Here is a 15,933-nt window from a genome sequence, read left to right as displayed (position 1 = left end):
TTTTCATGTGGATGGAGAGGCCTTTGATAAAATGGTGCCGGAGACCCAAATCCAGAAGTCTCACTCCCAAACCTGATCTATCCCTCACTATTTTTGCAGGAGAGGGGAGGTGGGTGGGGGAATGGGGGCAAGTCGAACTTTGGCCATCCATGTTTCATGGAGGCAGCTGCACATGTTAAAGTGCAGCTGCCTTTAGTCTGATCTGATTTACACGAGGAAGGAGTCGGGAATACAACTTGTGCACATTAGACCTGGTAGAAGAATGTCTAAACTTACCAGAGCTCTTTGAAGTAGCAGTAGACTTTTGATAAGATAAGATGGCCTTTGGGATTTGGTCCAGGAACACCTTTGGGATAGGTGAGGTACCTCTTGGCATTGTTAAAAGTAGACATGAATATGCATAAAAAATGAATAAACTCAATGGATCTATCAAGCTCTTTGAAACTGTCAAAGGAAGTAGTCAAAGGAAACAACCAAGCTTCTAGACTCAACATTGATTTCTCCCTTTAAGTGTTTTTTTTAAACTATGGCGTTAAAAAAAAAGTGCTTGCTATTTTGCTCTGTCTGTTGACATAGGCCTGAGGGCTTGCATTATCAGATTAGTGCTGTTTGACTGATTTCACAACCTATCATTATTGCAGTGAGATGCCTGTCACTTCACAGTTTGATTGACAGCTTCAAGTGTTAAGACAGATTTAAAGTGGGACTATAAATTCAAATACTTGTTCTTTTAAGGGAATAAAGGAAGTTAAATGTAATGAATGTTTTTTTTAATCAATGAAAGATTTTTTAAAATAGTGAATTTATCAATATACACTCAATAACTTTATTTAATCTCAGCATGGGTCCTGAGATTTGCCCATGGTGGATATTGGGTGAGTTCACATGGAGGATTTAAGGACTAAGGGTAGTGGGTGAGGGGCATAAGTTGGCACTAAATTGGCATTGGGGTATAAAGGGCCAAGAGGGTTGGCATGGAGGGTGTGAGGGGCCATTGGGATGGGTGGGGGCTATGAGGCATGGATGGGGCATGGTGAGTGTGTGGGGGATGGTGGGGTGTGAAGAGTGAGTGCTGGAGAATAGTTTTTTGCTACATTCTTTGTCCCAGTTGTGAAAAAAAAGTGCTGGAGCCTGGAGGCGAACCTATCACCCAGTCTGCCTCCACACCCGGATTTCTAGCTTCTCTAGTTTTGCAAAGGCAAATTTGTCACTCAATTTGTCACCATTTCTAACAGTGAAGTGGCAGTTCAGTTACTTGAGAAGGATAGAATTAACACAATTACAGATGGATCGTGATTGGCCAGCTTTTGTAAATTGACGTGATTGATAACTATTAAAACTTACAAAGAAAGGGTAATTAACCATTTCTCTACACAGATTAACAGATTATATTTCCACAGTGTTACTTCATGTATAAGGTTAATTCAAAGCAGTTTTATTAAAAATCGGTGGATGGCTAGGTGGGGAAAATGGAAAAGGAAACGGAGAGAGATGGTCTAGCGGGCAAAAGACACAGTTGAAGCCAAGGGATTTCAAGAGGATTTTGAAAGTAGAGGGGTAAGTGCCTGAGTGAACTAGGGGAGGAGTCTGAGAAGGTAAAACACAACAGAGGATGTGTGAGAGAGGGAATAACCTGATGTTTGGAGGAGCAGTTTGTGCCAGTGCACATAACCTAGGAATATAAGAAATAGGAGCAGGAATAAAGTACACAGCCTCGAGCCTGCTTCAAAATTCAATACGATCCTGGATGATTGTCTACCTCAACTGTACTTTTCCACCCATTCTCCATATCCCTCAATTCCCCGAGACGCCAAAAACCTATCTACCTCAGCCTTATTTAATGATAAAGCATCTATAACCCTCTAGGGTACAGAATTCCAAAGATTCACAACCCTCTGAATGAATTAATTTCTCCTCATCTCAATCCTAAACAATAAAAAAAAGTCCTAAGAGTGAATACACAGGTTGGAGGAAATCATTAAAGTGGAATGGGTGAAGGTCATGGAAGAATTTGAAAATGTTGAATTCAATTTAATGAGGCAAGGGAAGCCACTTAAGTTTGCAGAGAGCTTTGTGAGGGAGGAGAGGGAACTTTGTAGAAAAGACACAGACTGCACTATTTTAAATGAGTTGTAAATTTTAGATTATTGCAGCCCTCTTGGAGAGCACAAGAGAAATTGAGCCTTGCAGTGTTGAAGGTTTGGACTGATGTTTTGGTGGCAGTGGATAGCAGGAGAGGCAAAGGTGAAAAAAGCTACACTGGTAACAGTGGGAGAAGAAGCTGAATTTGTGGTTGAGCATCCGGGCTGATGGAGGTCTCTTCAACCTCGGGCGTCTTCAGGCTCACAGAAAAACACAAGAAAATCTCATCTCTGAATTTCTCTTTGCTGATGACTGTGCTCTCCCGGCCCACAGTCAGTCAGACCTACAACATACAACAACACATTTTTTCGAGGCAACATAACTCTTCAGATCAAAAATTAGTTTAGAGAAAACTCGAGTTCTGCATCAACCTGCACCCTAAGAAGAACATAGAGCACCAAGCAGTGTCATCAAGGAAACAGAGCTGAATGCCATCAAGAAATTTACCTATTTAGGGAGTGTTATTTTTATGTCTTGGATAAATGAGCTTATTGGCCAACCGAACTCTAACCTATGTTAGAGCCTCCCTCCCTATGTTCTCATCAATTGCTGCTTGCAATCAATAACCAGGAGAGACTGATGTAAGAATAAACTGTGATGGTTTATTGAGACATAGGGCAGAGCACCAGATCGTATGTGCTCACTCAGGAACCTCCAGAACTACACTTACAGTTCCCAGTTGCCCATGCTGTACAGTGATTCGTCAGTGCTGTCACATGATCAGTATACTTGCATTCTCTTAAAGGGATAGAGTACCTCACTTTACCACAGTCATCTTGTTTGATGCCACCATAGACAACGAAGTGAACAATTGGCTTTCAGAAGAAAATAGTGGATTCGGCAGACTCTACAAATGAATGTGGAGGAGCCACAGACTGAGAACATAGACTAAACTCAAAGTGCACTAAGCTATAGTCCTCATCACTCTTCTGTATGGCGTCAAGTTATGGGTCCTGTACCGTCGTCATGTCTGCCTTCTAAAGCACTTTCAACAGTGCTGCCTCTGAAGCATCTTTAAAATCTGCTGGCAGGACCGCATCACAAACACTGAAGTCCTGGAAACAGCCAACATCACCAGCTTCGAGGCCAAATGCCCGCAAAGCCAACTGCATTGCGCGGATCACGTTGCCTGGATCGGTGACAGTCGCCTGCCCAAGATCGTGTTGTACAGAAAGCTGACCACTGGTAAATGGAATAGAGGGGCGCCACGCAAATGTTTCAAGGGCCGCCTGAAGAATTTCCTCTTTGTGTGCCAGTGGGAAGTGCAGGCCATAGATTGTGATGCCTGGAGATGCCACATTGGGAGTATTAAAGACACCTTTGGGACTGACTGAAGAGCCAGCATGAAAGAGGAAGATAGATCAAATTGCCCCCAACAGTAACTACACCTTCACCTGCAACTTCACCTGCTGAGGGAGAATCTGTCAGTCACAGGTAGGCCTGACGAGCCACCAGCAGGCCTGTGACCAATGAGAAGAAAAATATAACCTTCCAAAAACCTTCGTCCATGAAGAAATACCAAGAGAGAAGTTCAGCAGCATGCTAAAGCTTCTTCCTGCTGGCAAGTTGGAGTTTCTTAGTGTAACCATGAGGAAAATTAGCTTTATGGAATTTATAATATGTATTTGTCTATACGGCTAAAGTATGGGGTTAAAAAAATTATGGTGAAGTTTGAATCAATAAGGTATGGAAGAAACAGATAATCAGTTGAAAGGTGTCAGGTTGTCTCCTTGACATTGTTTTAAGGATTATCCTACCGCCTCTTGGATAGAGTACTTGAGACAGATTTATTGTTACAAATGACAGATTTAAAGTCACAGCGTAGAGACTGTACCAAACAGGTCCAATTATTCCACTTTCCTCTCAAACTCAGGTTCTAGTTTCAAACTGTCATTCATTTCAAGAGGCAGGTTTGACCAAGGCTATTGTGTCTCCAATTGCAGACTATGAAAAACCAATGCTACAGAGGATCCAGCTGCCTTCACATAGCCTTGCCACATTACCACACAGGGATCACATTGTGAAATTGCAAGGTTAGAAAACAGATGCTGGGTAGAAAAATATATAGTGTATACTATGTATTTTTTTCAATAGAATTAACAAATGGTTCAGCTAAATTATCTTTATATTGCCTAACCACATGCTGAATTAATAAAGCAAGTTGAATTGAAATTATTGGTAATTTTCTGGTTACATTACAACATTATCAGATATTGTAAAATTTCAGTCGATTACAGATTGCAGGATACCCCTGAATTCCAGGACAAATGAAATCTTAAAGCTTGAAACACGACCATCAACCAATGCACACTAACCCTTTGTTAAAACATTTTTGTAGTTAATTTGCTGTCACCTGAAATCTATGTGATATTACCTCTGAATTCATTGCAAGTAAAAAAAAAACACAGAAAATTCAGCAAAGAGATAAATATGACTCATCTATGGAGGCTCTTTTTACAAGTAATAAATATCAATTAACATTTGCTTTACACTTCTAAATTTCTACTTAAAGCTGAATTAATGTTGGCAGTAACTAAGTAAAACGAATGTGATCAGATGTTGAGGAGGTTCAAATTGGAATAACTCTGTCAAATTAAGTTAAAAGCATTTCCAACATTGTTCTCTTGGCGGGGTGTTTCATCAACCAATAGCGCAGACCAGAAATTCTGCCATGCTTTGTATTTAATGTTCTGATCATTTGAATGAATGATCAGAAAATCACTCAGGAAAGTCATAAGATTAATCCCAATGCCATGTTTTTAGGTTTTGTGCTTAAAAAGACAGGAGGCAAGATTGGTAGTCAATGTTGGTGTGATTTGAGTATGGCTCCCATCAACAAATTCAATTGATAATATATTCCCAGTTGAGGTTTAGAAACACAATCACTTGTATAGCAGCTATTTTTCCATATTTTGCATTTTGTGATTCAAGATGTATTCTGTCCTTTACTATAATAACCATATAGTTTTTTTTATTATATGGTTTTATAGTTGGTGCAGGTATCTTCCCTTAAAGCTCTCATCACTTAAATTGTTTCAGTGACATAGAATTCCATGTCACAGAAATTCTTCAATAACTAACATTGATAAAATTGTGTTACCTTGTTATAGCCCTGTCTGAATGAGTACTGCCAGCCTTTTTAAAAATGATTCCGCATACTTTGTATTTGTAAGTAGTCAATTAGTATGCATAATCCATCATCAATGAAACAAACAAAGCCTTGAAGTAATAATTGACATGTGTCTTTTCTTGTCCAAATGCTTTGAGAGCTCCATAAAATGGAAGTAATTTGGTTTCACCAAGAATTTTTAAAGTTGTTGTAACTGGACAAAGACAGTAGGGGGGATTTTACTGGGTCAGGGACAGGTGCTGGATTGTAAGGGCACAGTGCAAAATCATATGATTGGGCTAGTCAGAACAGATACTTATAAAGGAAGCTGATAGTCACTGCCCCCAGGAAAATCTCCACTATTATTGCTCTTTGTCGTCTTACTATTTTTTAAAAATCATAATATTGTTCATTATTTTAAGCAACACAGCATTCACAAATTACACACAGCTCTTGTCCTTCTGGCACAATGTAAAATATTGCACAATGTAGTACTTACTTTTTCTGCAGACTGTGCAGTCCCAAAAAATATTGGAATGAAGGCTAACCAGACAATGCAGGTGGTGTACATGGTAAATCCAATAGGTTTGGCCTCATTGAAGGTCTCTGGAACCCCTCGGGTTTTTATGGCATACACGGTGCATGTAACCATGAGAAGCATGCTGTATCCAAGTAAACAGATGAGAGACAGATCAGAAATATCACATTTGAGAATTCCACGAGCAAGCTTGGGATTGGCAGTCTTTTGGTCATCGTAGTCTATGTAGGAGTGGGGGGGGTCAGCAATAAACCAGATACAGACTCCAAGCAGTTGCACAGAGATAAAACTGAAAGTTATCATAAGCTGAGAGGCTGGACTGATAAACCTGGGGGCACTGACTGATTTCTTGCCTTGCTCGAATATCCGATATATCCTGTTGGTCTTGGTGAGCAGGGCTGCGTAGCTGATACTCATACCCAATCCAAGGAAAATACGTCGCATGGAGCAGATGGCAACATCCGGCTCTGCTATCATAAGGAAGGTAATAGCATAACAGAGGAAAATTCCTGTGAGAAGCACATAACTTAATTCTCGTCCAGATGCTTTCACTATTGGTGTGTCATTGTAGCGTATGAATGTTATAACAACAAACAATGTAGCAATGATACCGATAATTGCAAAGAATACAGGTGCAACAGCCCAAGGGGAATACCATTCTAATTTGACTATTGGAATCGGGCGACATCCTGTGTGGTTCTCATTTGGTCGCATGTCAAAGTGGCAGACCTTGCAGTTGTATTTATCCACCTGGTATTGGTAGCCATCACAGAGTTCACAGTGCCAACAACAAGGAATGCCCTTCACAATTTTTTTTCTCTCTCCTGGTTTGCATGGGAGGCTGCAAATTGAAACTGGGATCTGCCGGGATCCTGATGGCCATTGCATTGTGCGAATCTGAAAATGTGAAAGAGATAAATTAGTGTTAAGATGTCTAGTTAGGAACTAAAAGGTAATCACAGTGATTCTGAATTACATTTAGAGTCATCATCTAAATAGAGACATGTTATTGATGATAATAGTATGATACAGTTTAGAACTTGTAATCCTTTCCTCACTGAGTTCAAAACATCAACCACCTCACTATGGAGACACACCGAAAGAAAGCCAGGCACTTCCACATAGGGCAGAATGGAAATCCAAGGGGAAAAGCATTCCCAAACCATCTTTATATAGTTCCTACCAATGGGTTCTCGAGCTGCATTCATTAAACACTAGTAGCAGGCATCCATGAGCTATCTCATTCATTCTATGTAGTACAGAGATTTCCAATTGGGGGAGGAAAGAAGTGGATCTATATTTAGTTAAATGTCTTATGCCGAGCTTGCATCAAGAACACCAGATGTTACAATTCAATTGTTCTAAATGTTAAAGGAAAGTTAAAATGAACCTGAAATCTATAATTGCCTACTGATTGAATTCCACATTTTATAAACAGTTATAATTACTTGGAATTATCTAATATCTTTAAAGGGACTGGCCAGGTTACCAGCTATATATCACAAACGTACTCCGACTACGTAGTAATATGCAAGAGAGCTTAAGGTTAGAGAGAATTGTTTTTTAGATTAATAATCCCTGAATGACCAAGTGAGTAAGATGTGCTAATTTAAACAGATCAGGAGACTCCCCTGTTCAATTCTTAGTATGTGTTCAGTTTGCTAATCTTAACCATGGAAGCATTTGGAGTGCTGGTCTCAGTTTCTCTGTATGTGCAGGGTGGTGCATTTCATGGATATTGTTCTAGACATCTAAGTGAGCCTCACAACTACCAATGATCATCCTATTACCCCAAGGTTACCGACATCCACCTTTGTTAGCTCAGGACACAGTAACTAATGCTTCAATTACCCATCCTAATACTGCCTCCCCATAAGTCAATGACCTTATGAGGGGTAGACAGAGGTTCCAGCCCCAAAAGGCTCAAAGGAATCTTTGGCATACGGTAGGAACCTAGCATTAACTACGCTCTTGACTATATTCCTGCTGTCCTCATTATAATTTGACCAGGGGTTTACCCGGATCGCTATGGATACTTAGTCACATTGTATCCTGTATCTGAAGGCAGTTAAGTGAAAAGTGTTGAAATTAATAGCTACTAATATAAGGTGAGGACAGAATATCTCATTTAAAAAGTTCCGACACAGAAGGCCCATAATCAAGGAATGGTTAGTTTCACAAGATACCAAAGGGATGTCACTCTGGAAGGAGAAAAGTTGAAGTACATTATAAAAGAAAAACAATATTTGGATTATTTACTAGTCCTTCAAAACGCAAACCTTTACGCTTCATCATGGTTTAAATATTTAATCTTACTGAAGTGCTTCAGACAGGTTTTCCAGTCTTTATAAAGGCTGTATGATTGATGACGAAGAAATGAAGAGAACCAAATTTGGAGGCATGAAACAAGAGCGATAGGAAAGGGGAATTCTCATTAGTAGCTGTGAATATTGATATGCTAAATGAGGTGGGTATGAGGAGAATTGCGGTGTCTGAAACTCCAGAACCAAGAGATATGAGAGTATGGCAGTGCAGAAGGTCTGGCAGGAGATGCAACCAGGGTTGTCATGGTCTAGTATACCTGCAAGACATGGGGATTTTCATGGGAGAAGATGGAACACCAAGGAGCCTGGCAATGGAGGGCTATCCAACTGTACAGTGTATGCTTGGTGTACATATCATGAAAGGATTGATGGGCTGGATCTCTTTTCTCATGATAAAAGGCAGCTGAAGGAAGACCTAATAGAGCTCTTTAAAATTATGAAAGGTTTTGATAGAGTGGATACAGAGAAAATGTTTCCTCTTGTGGGGAAGAGCATAACTAGATGTCATCAATATCATGTAGACACCAAGAAATCCAAAAGGGAATTCAGAAGAAACTTCTTTACCCAAAGAGTGGCAAAAATGTGGAACCACAGGGAGTGCTGGAAGCGAATAGCATATATGTATATAATAGAAGCTAGACAAGCAGATGAGGGAGAAGGAAAAGAGTTACTAGATAGATTTAGACGAGGAAAGATGGGAGGAAGCTCAAGTGGAGCATAAATGCTGGCATGGGCTAACTGGGCTGAATGGCCTGTTTCTTTGCCATATATCCTATGTAATTCTATGTATCATATGCCAATGGATAGCCCAAGATCCCATCCTACAAATTATGTCCATTAATCATTTCCATATTTCCAGCATGTCCTTACAGAACCTTACAACATTTGTCATTGCTTATTCGTGTCTCAGTAAGGCACATAATCAAGATGCAATGTGCAATTGAAACCCTTACTCTACGCACACGCACATACACACACACATATTTTCATGAGCTTCATGCATCAAAGCACTGAAGCACATATCTGCTCAGTTACTGATACTTAGAATGGGCTTGGAGTTGGGGGTACGTAATTATCTGTAATCCACTTTTACTCAGCGCTTTACTAGACAGACACGTGACTGCTATTCACTGGGAAAGGAAATGAAAATATAGGCTAACTAGTGCAAGTGTTACCTGTTTGATAAATGTATGGTCACCAGTCACCATATTATCCAGAAATAAGCTTTAAGCATGAAGGCATAACAGTTGAGGAAATGTGCTCATTTTTTTTGCAAGCTTTACTGTTGGTGACCTTGCTGATTCAAAGCTAACTGAGGCCCTTGTCCACAGTTGTTAGTAGGCAGATATGTCAACATCTGTGGTTTGTGCCTGCTGCTCTGCCTAGCTTATCTTCTTTCATCTTTTATCACTTGAACCATAAAATACTGTAATGAGCTGGCTGAAAAACAAATGTACTATCAGGAGTGAAAAACATTGCCTCAAAGTTTGCTGAAAAATATAATTAATGCAAAATTGCAGAATGTGGGATAAAATCACAATAAATGCACTAAAAGATACTGGGAACACTATTGAAGAGTCAATTTAAAAGTGTCTTCAAGCAGCATAAATGCTTAAAAAAAGCAAACCTGGGCCTGAATTTTACTGGCCACCAGCGGATGGGAAAGCTGGCGGGTGGATCTGTAAACTAGAACACCATGCATCAGTGGCGTACCCACCGTCTTCCTGCATGCTTCCACCACAATTTTACAGGCAGCGAGGGAGGTGTCAACTGTTTCACCCACCCATGGCCTAATTGAGGCTCTTAAGCAGGCAATTAATGCCCAGTTAAGAGCTTCATCCCTCTGCCACTCTGATTTAACGGACGATGGGAGAGGCTAATACTCAACATGCAGCTCAGCAGTTTAACCCTGTGGGCTGTTGGCCTATAAAAGGGTGGGGATGGGGGGTTGTCTTGTGACAGGCCTCCGGTGCCAAGTGGAGGTACTTCCCCATAGTTTTGCCTCCCCACGCTCCTCCCCCCTGCCCTGTCCAACATGCCCTCTGCCGACCCAACTTGCTGGGGCTCGTCAGCCTGACCCCAGTAAGATCCTAGACATAGCTGAATATCCAGGTCCATCACTGAATGCTACCAGCCTGGCCTACCTGCAGCACCAGCAGAGGTCACCACTCCTGCTGCTGCTGCCAGGATGTCCAGCTGCTGTCCCCCGACTGGCTGGCAGCTCTCTTTGAGGCTGGACTTCCTCCTGAAGATGGACAGAAGACCTGATATTTTCTGGCGGTCACATGAAAAATTAAAACAGAGCTAGTTGGCTAAGTAGAGGGGGGCTCACCCCCAACATTTACACTGAGGTGCAGAGAGCCTGTCCTCGTATAATCCTGTCCCTGGTATAAATATCAGCAGGTGAGATGTGCAAGGCATACAGTTAAACATTTTCACTGCGTCAAATTTAGGGCATTATGGGGCTAAAGCATAAGGACATCAGCTGGTTAAATAGACAAAAGCACTGCATTCCAGCACAGAAGGAGTTTTGTGGAACACCTGTTCACCCACTATTCGACACTGCCTCTGCACTGATTGAACATCTGCCCTCCTGGCACACGGCACTACAGAATTACGCTGATGTCCTGAAATTTCCATGGTTTTCTCCTGATCCCCTGTCAGAATTCTAACCCAGGATCAGTGAAATCCACAGAGAAATGACTTAAATGACATTTTCAGATTGGAAACTACATATGACTCACATAATATTTTAATAAACTCTACCACAAGCCCAAATCGGCAAGATGATCATTTCCATTGACTTCTGATTCTAATGCTGTTAGTTTTGGCAAAGTGGATGAGGCAGCCACTGGGCACATTGGCCATAAGAATTAATTGGGTCCTATGATATCAATAGGACCCCAATGGTGTTTCCTGATAGGGAAATGTAGGTCTATGTGTGGACAGACAGGCTCTTTAGGTAATTATAAAACTTTCCTTCATGGAACTACAATGATCAGGTTTCTCTGGGCATCACAAGGTAAGCCACTGCTTCCCCATCACACGCAGTGGGGCAATATCAGGTTTAAGGGAGGCAAAATCGGCATTAACCTTGCTTCAGTTTAATGGGTGGTGATATTTAATGGAGCCTGTAAGAGTAGGAAACGTGATGGGTGGGAGCCGAAATCTTGGTTTCCCATCAACAAATTGCGATGTAGAGAATAACTCAAATGTTTTTGCAGTGGCAGTTTGGGCCTCATGCTGTCCAGTTGCGGGTTTCTATTTTCAATACATTTGCATCCCATGAATGCTCAATATCCTAAAACTTTTTCAAATTAAGTCCTATTTTCTAGATTAAGTCAGTGGGGCACAGGAAGTGTGTGCCCCCTGCTTCATGATTGTTCAAGGATGGCATGTACTAGTTGAGTTTGTCCATTTGGATCTGAGTTGAACTGTTGCTTTTGTGGAAATCTGTGCCACTGGGGAGGGAAGCAGGAGACTGCTAGATTGGATGGAGGGTCAGAAGGGGCATGGACAAATCGGGGTTCAGGCGGTGGGGGTTGGGGTGTTGTGCTGGTGGTGGTGGGGTTTAGTCAGGAGCCTGGAGGTTTATATGCACAAATCATTGAAGATGGCAGGGCAGATTCAGAGAGTGGTTCATAAAGTATTGAAAATCTTAGGCTTTGTAAATAGGGGCATAAGTGTACAAAAGTAAGGAAGTCATGATGAACCTATATAAAACCCTGATTTAGCCTCAAATGAGATATTGTGTCCAATTCTGAGCATCACATTTTAGGAAGGATGTGAAGGGATTAGAGAGGGTGCAGAAACAATTCACGAGAATGGTTTCAGGAATGAGGAATTTCAGCTACATCAATAGATTGGAGGAGCTGAGACTGTTTTCCTTGGAGAAGAGACTAAAAGGAGATCTTATAAAGATTTTCAAAATCATGGAGTCTGGACAGAGTAGATAGAGAGAAACTATTCCTGGTGTTGGAAGGATCGAGAACCAGAGGGCACAGACTTGAGGTGATTAACAAAAGCAGCAACAGTGACATGAGGAAACATTTTTTCTACTTAGTGTCTGATTCGGATCTAGAATGCCTGAGAGTTTGGTGGCAGGTTCAATTCAAGCCTTCAAAAGAGAATTGGATTTCTGAAACAAAATATTTTGTAGGGCTATGGGGTAACTAGGTAAGTTGTTCTTCCATAGACTTGGCACGGACACAACAGGCCGAATGACCTCCTTCTGTGCTGTAACCATTCTATGATTTTATGATTCATTACATTTAACCCCATTTATTTCTGTATTCAGTTTATTCTATTCAGCTGCAGGGCTAGCTTCCAAAGAATACAGGTACTCCTGTATACACAGAAAACTCTACTTAAAATAAACTTGCATCACAAAAATGCCCCCTGTTCTAACTACTGTTCTCGATCAGCTCTCAACAATGAATCTCCTAACTCTGGAGCAATGGGCTGATAAAATCTTGTTTTTAGCATATATTGACTGTAAAAATCAACTAGCTATGAAAGAATATTTGCCATTCAGCAAATAGCATTACATTTGCAATGTACCATCTCATTTTGGCTTCATGTGACTATTTGGTGGAACACAGAAATGTGGCAAGAGAATATAAAGCAACACTTTGGGAAAAGGCTCATCCTTTTCCAGTACACTTGATTGTTAAGCTTTGGAACTCCCTTCCTAAACCTCTCCACCTCTCTCTCCTTAATATCTATTTCTATGACCAAGTTTTTAACCATATATTCTAATAAACAGCTTGGGATCAAATTCATAACTCTGCTGTGAGGTGCCTTCGGGTGTTTTACTATTTCCAAAGGCCTATGTGTTGTTGTTGTTGTTAAAGCTAACCCTGGTCTTTCAATTAACATTCCAAATTAACTTCTTACTTTTCTACTAGTTAATTCTAATGGTCATTATCACAGCACTTTAACATGCTGCAAAAAATAAACTATTCAAATTGGAAACCTCTTGTAGATCAGTACTCCCCACTCAAGGTACAGTCAACATGGAAACTCCAATGTATTCTTGGCTCATTATAATCAAGTTTGCTGTCAAACAGTGAAGGGGAGGCAATAGCATAAATCTGAAGGGAAATTAATGGTGTAGTGGCAATGTCACTCAACTAGTAATCCAGAGGTCTGGGCAAATGCTGGACATAAGTTCAAATCCCATCACAGCAGCTAGTGGAATTTAAGTTCAATAAATAAATTAAAAGCTAGTCTAATGATTGTTGATTGTCATAAATCATATCTGATTCACTAATGCCCTGCCATCCTTATATGACCCCAAACCATTGTCTAAAATGGCTGAGCAAGCCACTCAGTTGTATCAAATCACTACAAAGCCTACAAAAACAAATAGTACTGGATGGATCACCATTGACCTAGGTACCAGAAACTATAACATGAAACCCAGCACTGTCCTTCTTACTAACATCTGGGGGAGGGGGCTTCTTCCAAAATTGGTAGAGTTAAAAGCACTGAATACAGCAAGGTCTATGGGGTCTGACAATATTCAGACAATAGGATTGAAGACTTGTGCTCTGGAAGTAGCTGCATTAGTACAGCTACAACACTGGCATTGATCTGGCAATTTGGAAAATTACCCAGGTCTGTCCTGCCACAAAAAACAGGACAAACCTAACCCAGCCAATCACTGCCCTATCAGCCTACTCCTGGTCTTCAGCAAAATAATGGAAGGGGTCATTGACAGTGCTATTAAGTGACATCTTCTCAGAAATAACCTGCTCACTAATGCTCTGTTTGGGTTCCACCAAGGCTATTTATTATGCATTTAATTTTTTCCCACTATCTTGAGTATTGACTTTGTTTATATCTGTTAAATAAAGCAACACATTGTTCAATCCCTATCTCATGAATTTTGCCATATACCCTGGGCAGAATTTTGCCCTTGGCGGGGGTGCTTGGAAAATTGATGGCCGCCTGCGATCGGCACCAGACTGCAATTTCACGCTAGTGGACCAATTAAGACTGTGTCACATGAGCAGGGACATGTTATTAATGAAAAAATTAATGTTTTTATTTGCTTTTGGAAACCTCATCCCACCTGTGAGCCAGGTGGGTTTTTACAACAAACAACGATTGTTTCATGGTCATTATTAGATTTATTAAGTTCAAACCTTACCATCTGCCATGACAGGATTTGAACCCAGGTCGCCAGAACATTACCCTGGGTCTCTAGATTACCAATTCAGTGACAATAGCACAACACCATCACCTACCCGTGCTGTATCATTCTATAATGGTATACAGTAGGGAAAACTGCAGTCAGTGTAGGTGACAGTTGAAGGATGCATGCTGAAGATTCAAAAAAAGAAACTCTGCTTGGAAACTAAATAATATCCCAAAAATCTAAGAGCTGCAGGAACCAGAAATTAAGTTTAAGTTATGGGATATTAAACTGAAGAACAGTAAGGTAAACCTACATTTTCAACAATATTCAATTAAGTAAATGCCATTCTAAAGAAAAAGTGCCATTTATTTAAACAAAAGAAAGACACTGTGGTTACTTAACTATTCATTCCTTTAAAACAAAATTATGTGCTTAGTTAATATGCCTTTACATCCAACTCATTTACGTAATAATAGAATTATTTTCCAACACATGTGCTACTTAAGCAAGTAGAAGTGACAATATTTACTGGTGTCAGGGAAGCTCTTGTTTTTATTTACACATTATATTTTCCAATTTATCAATTACTTAAATGCACACAATCATTATTCTTGTTTTGATCCTGTGGAACAGTGAGCTATTGAACCATACCACTGAATTCTAGGAACACACAAAGGGTTAGTACAGGAATTCTGGTAAATTCAGATCCTCAAAAAATTAAGATAAAGCAACTCTCACATCCAAATAAACAACATAAGCAAGATTTTAATTCATTCAAAATCCACTCAATTGACTGTGTTAAAATTGGGCTCCATGGCATCCTCGAAATGGGTAGCAGAAGTCGGGATAATTCCAGGCTTGGCCCACCCTTCTCAGGAGAAAGTGCCCACAAGGACAGGACTATTAACTGCAGTTGGGCTGGTCATCCCAAAAACATGTTTGGAGGCAGCAACAGGTGCGGCCAGGTGCGGAGAGGGCTGTTTAAAAGACCAGTCTGGGTTCTGTAGGACTTTAATCCAGTTAAAACAAAAACAGAAAGGCCCTCCAGCCTGCATCCCTTATACCCACTCAACCCCACACAGTCCCAATGCCCACCCATCCCATATAACCCCTCATGTCCCTCATGCCAAGGTATACCCCCCCACCCACCCCATATGTTCTCTCATTCCCCCCCATGCCAAGCTCTGGCATTTCCATGCCCATTCACCCACTTTACACTGTACAGAATTAATGAACCCTATAGTGACAGTAGAATGTATAAAAAAAATGCTTCATAAAGTCATTCGTTCACGAAAATAGCTTTTACTACAGCTCAATAAAAGTGTCAATTATCCATACCTTTTAAAGTTTCAATAGCAGGAGCTGCAAGCACATGAAACCTCTTTATCTTGTATAAATAAACAATGTGAAAATGACAGAAACAATCAGAGAGCCAGAACTGTCAATCAAGCAATGCTTTCTCTGGGGCTCAGTTGTTTTAGTACTCTAATGCATGTATGGACTCTCAACCAAAAACACATAATGAGGTTTGGCTGAAAACTCAGAAATCCATTAGTCTATTGGAACAGCTGACCCCCGGAGAAAACATTGCTTGATTGATAGCTATGGCTCTCTGATCTATGCTGCCAATTTCACAATGTTTATTTACCCAAGATAACAAGGTTTCAAGTACTTGCAG

General features: G+C 40.6%; 1 protein-coding gene across 1 annotated transcript in view; it reads right to left on the bottom strand.

Annotated features, from left to right (window-relative positions):
- Positions 1 to 15,933, bottom strand: part of grm4 (glutamate receptor, metabotropic 4) — a 1,385,277-nt gene that overhangs the window by 264,632 nt on the left and 1,104,712 nt on the right. Inside the window, exon 9 of the mRNA XM_041196119.1 lies at positions 5,751 to 6,686. Within this exon, the coding sequence (XP_041052053.1) occupies positions 5,751 to 6,686 (936 nt within the window). The remainder of the gene's footprint in view (positions 1 to 5,750; positions 6,687 to 15,933) is intronic.

Source organism: Carcharodon carcharias, chromosome 9 (genome assembly GCF_017639515.1).
Source record: "Carcharodon carcharias isolate sCarCar2 chromosome 9, sCarCar2.pri, whole genome shotgun sequence".
NCBI lineage: Eukaryota > Metazoa > Chordata > Chondrichthyes > Lamniformes > Lamnidae > Carcharodon > Carcharodon carcharias.
The sequence above is the reverse complement of the archived record's forward strand: the minus strand, read 5'-3'. Positions and strand labels throughout refer to the sequence as shown.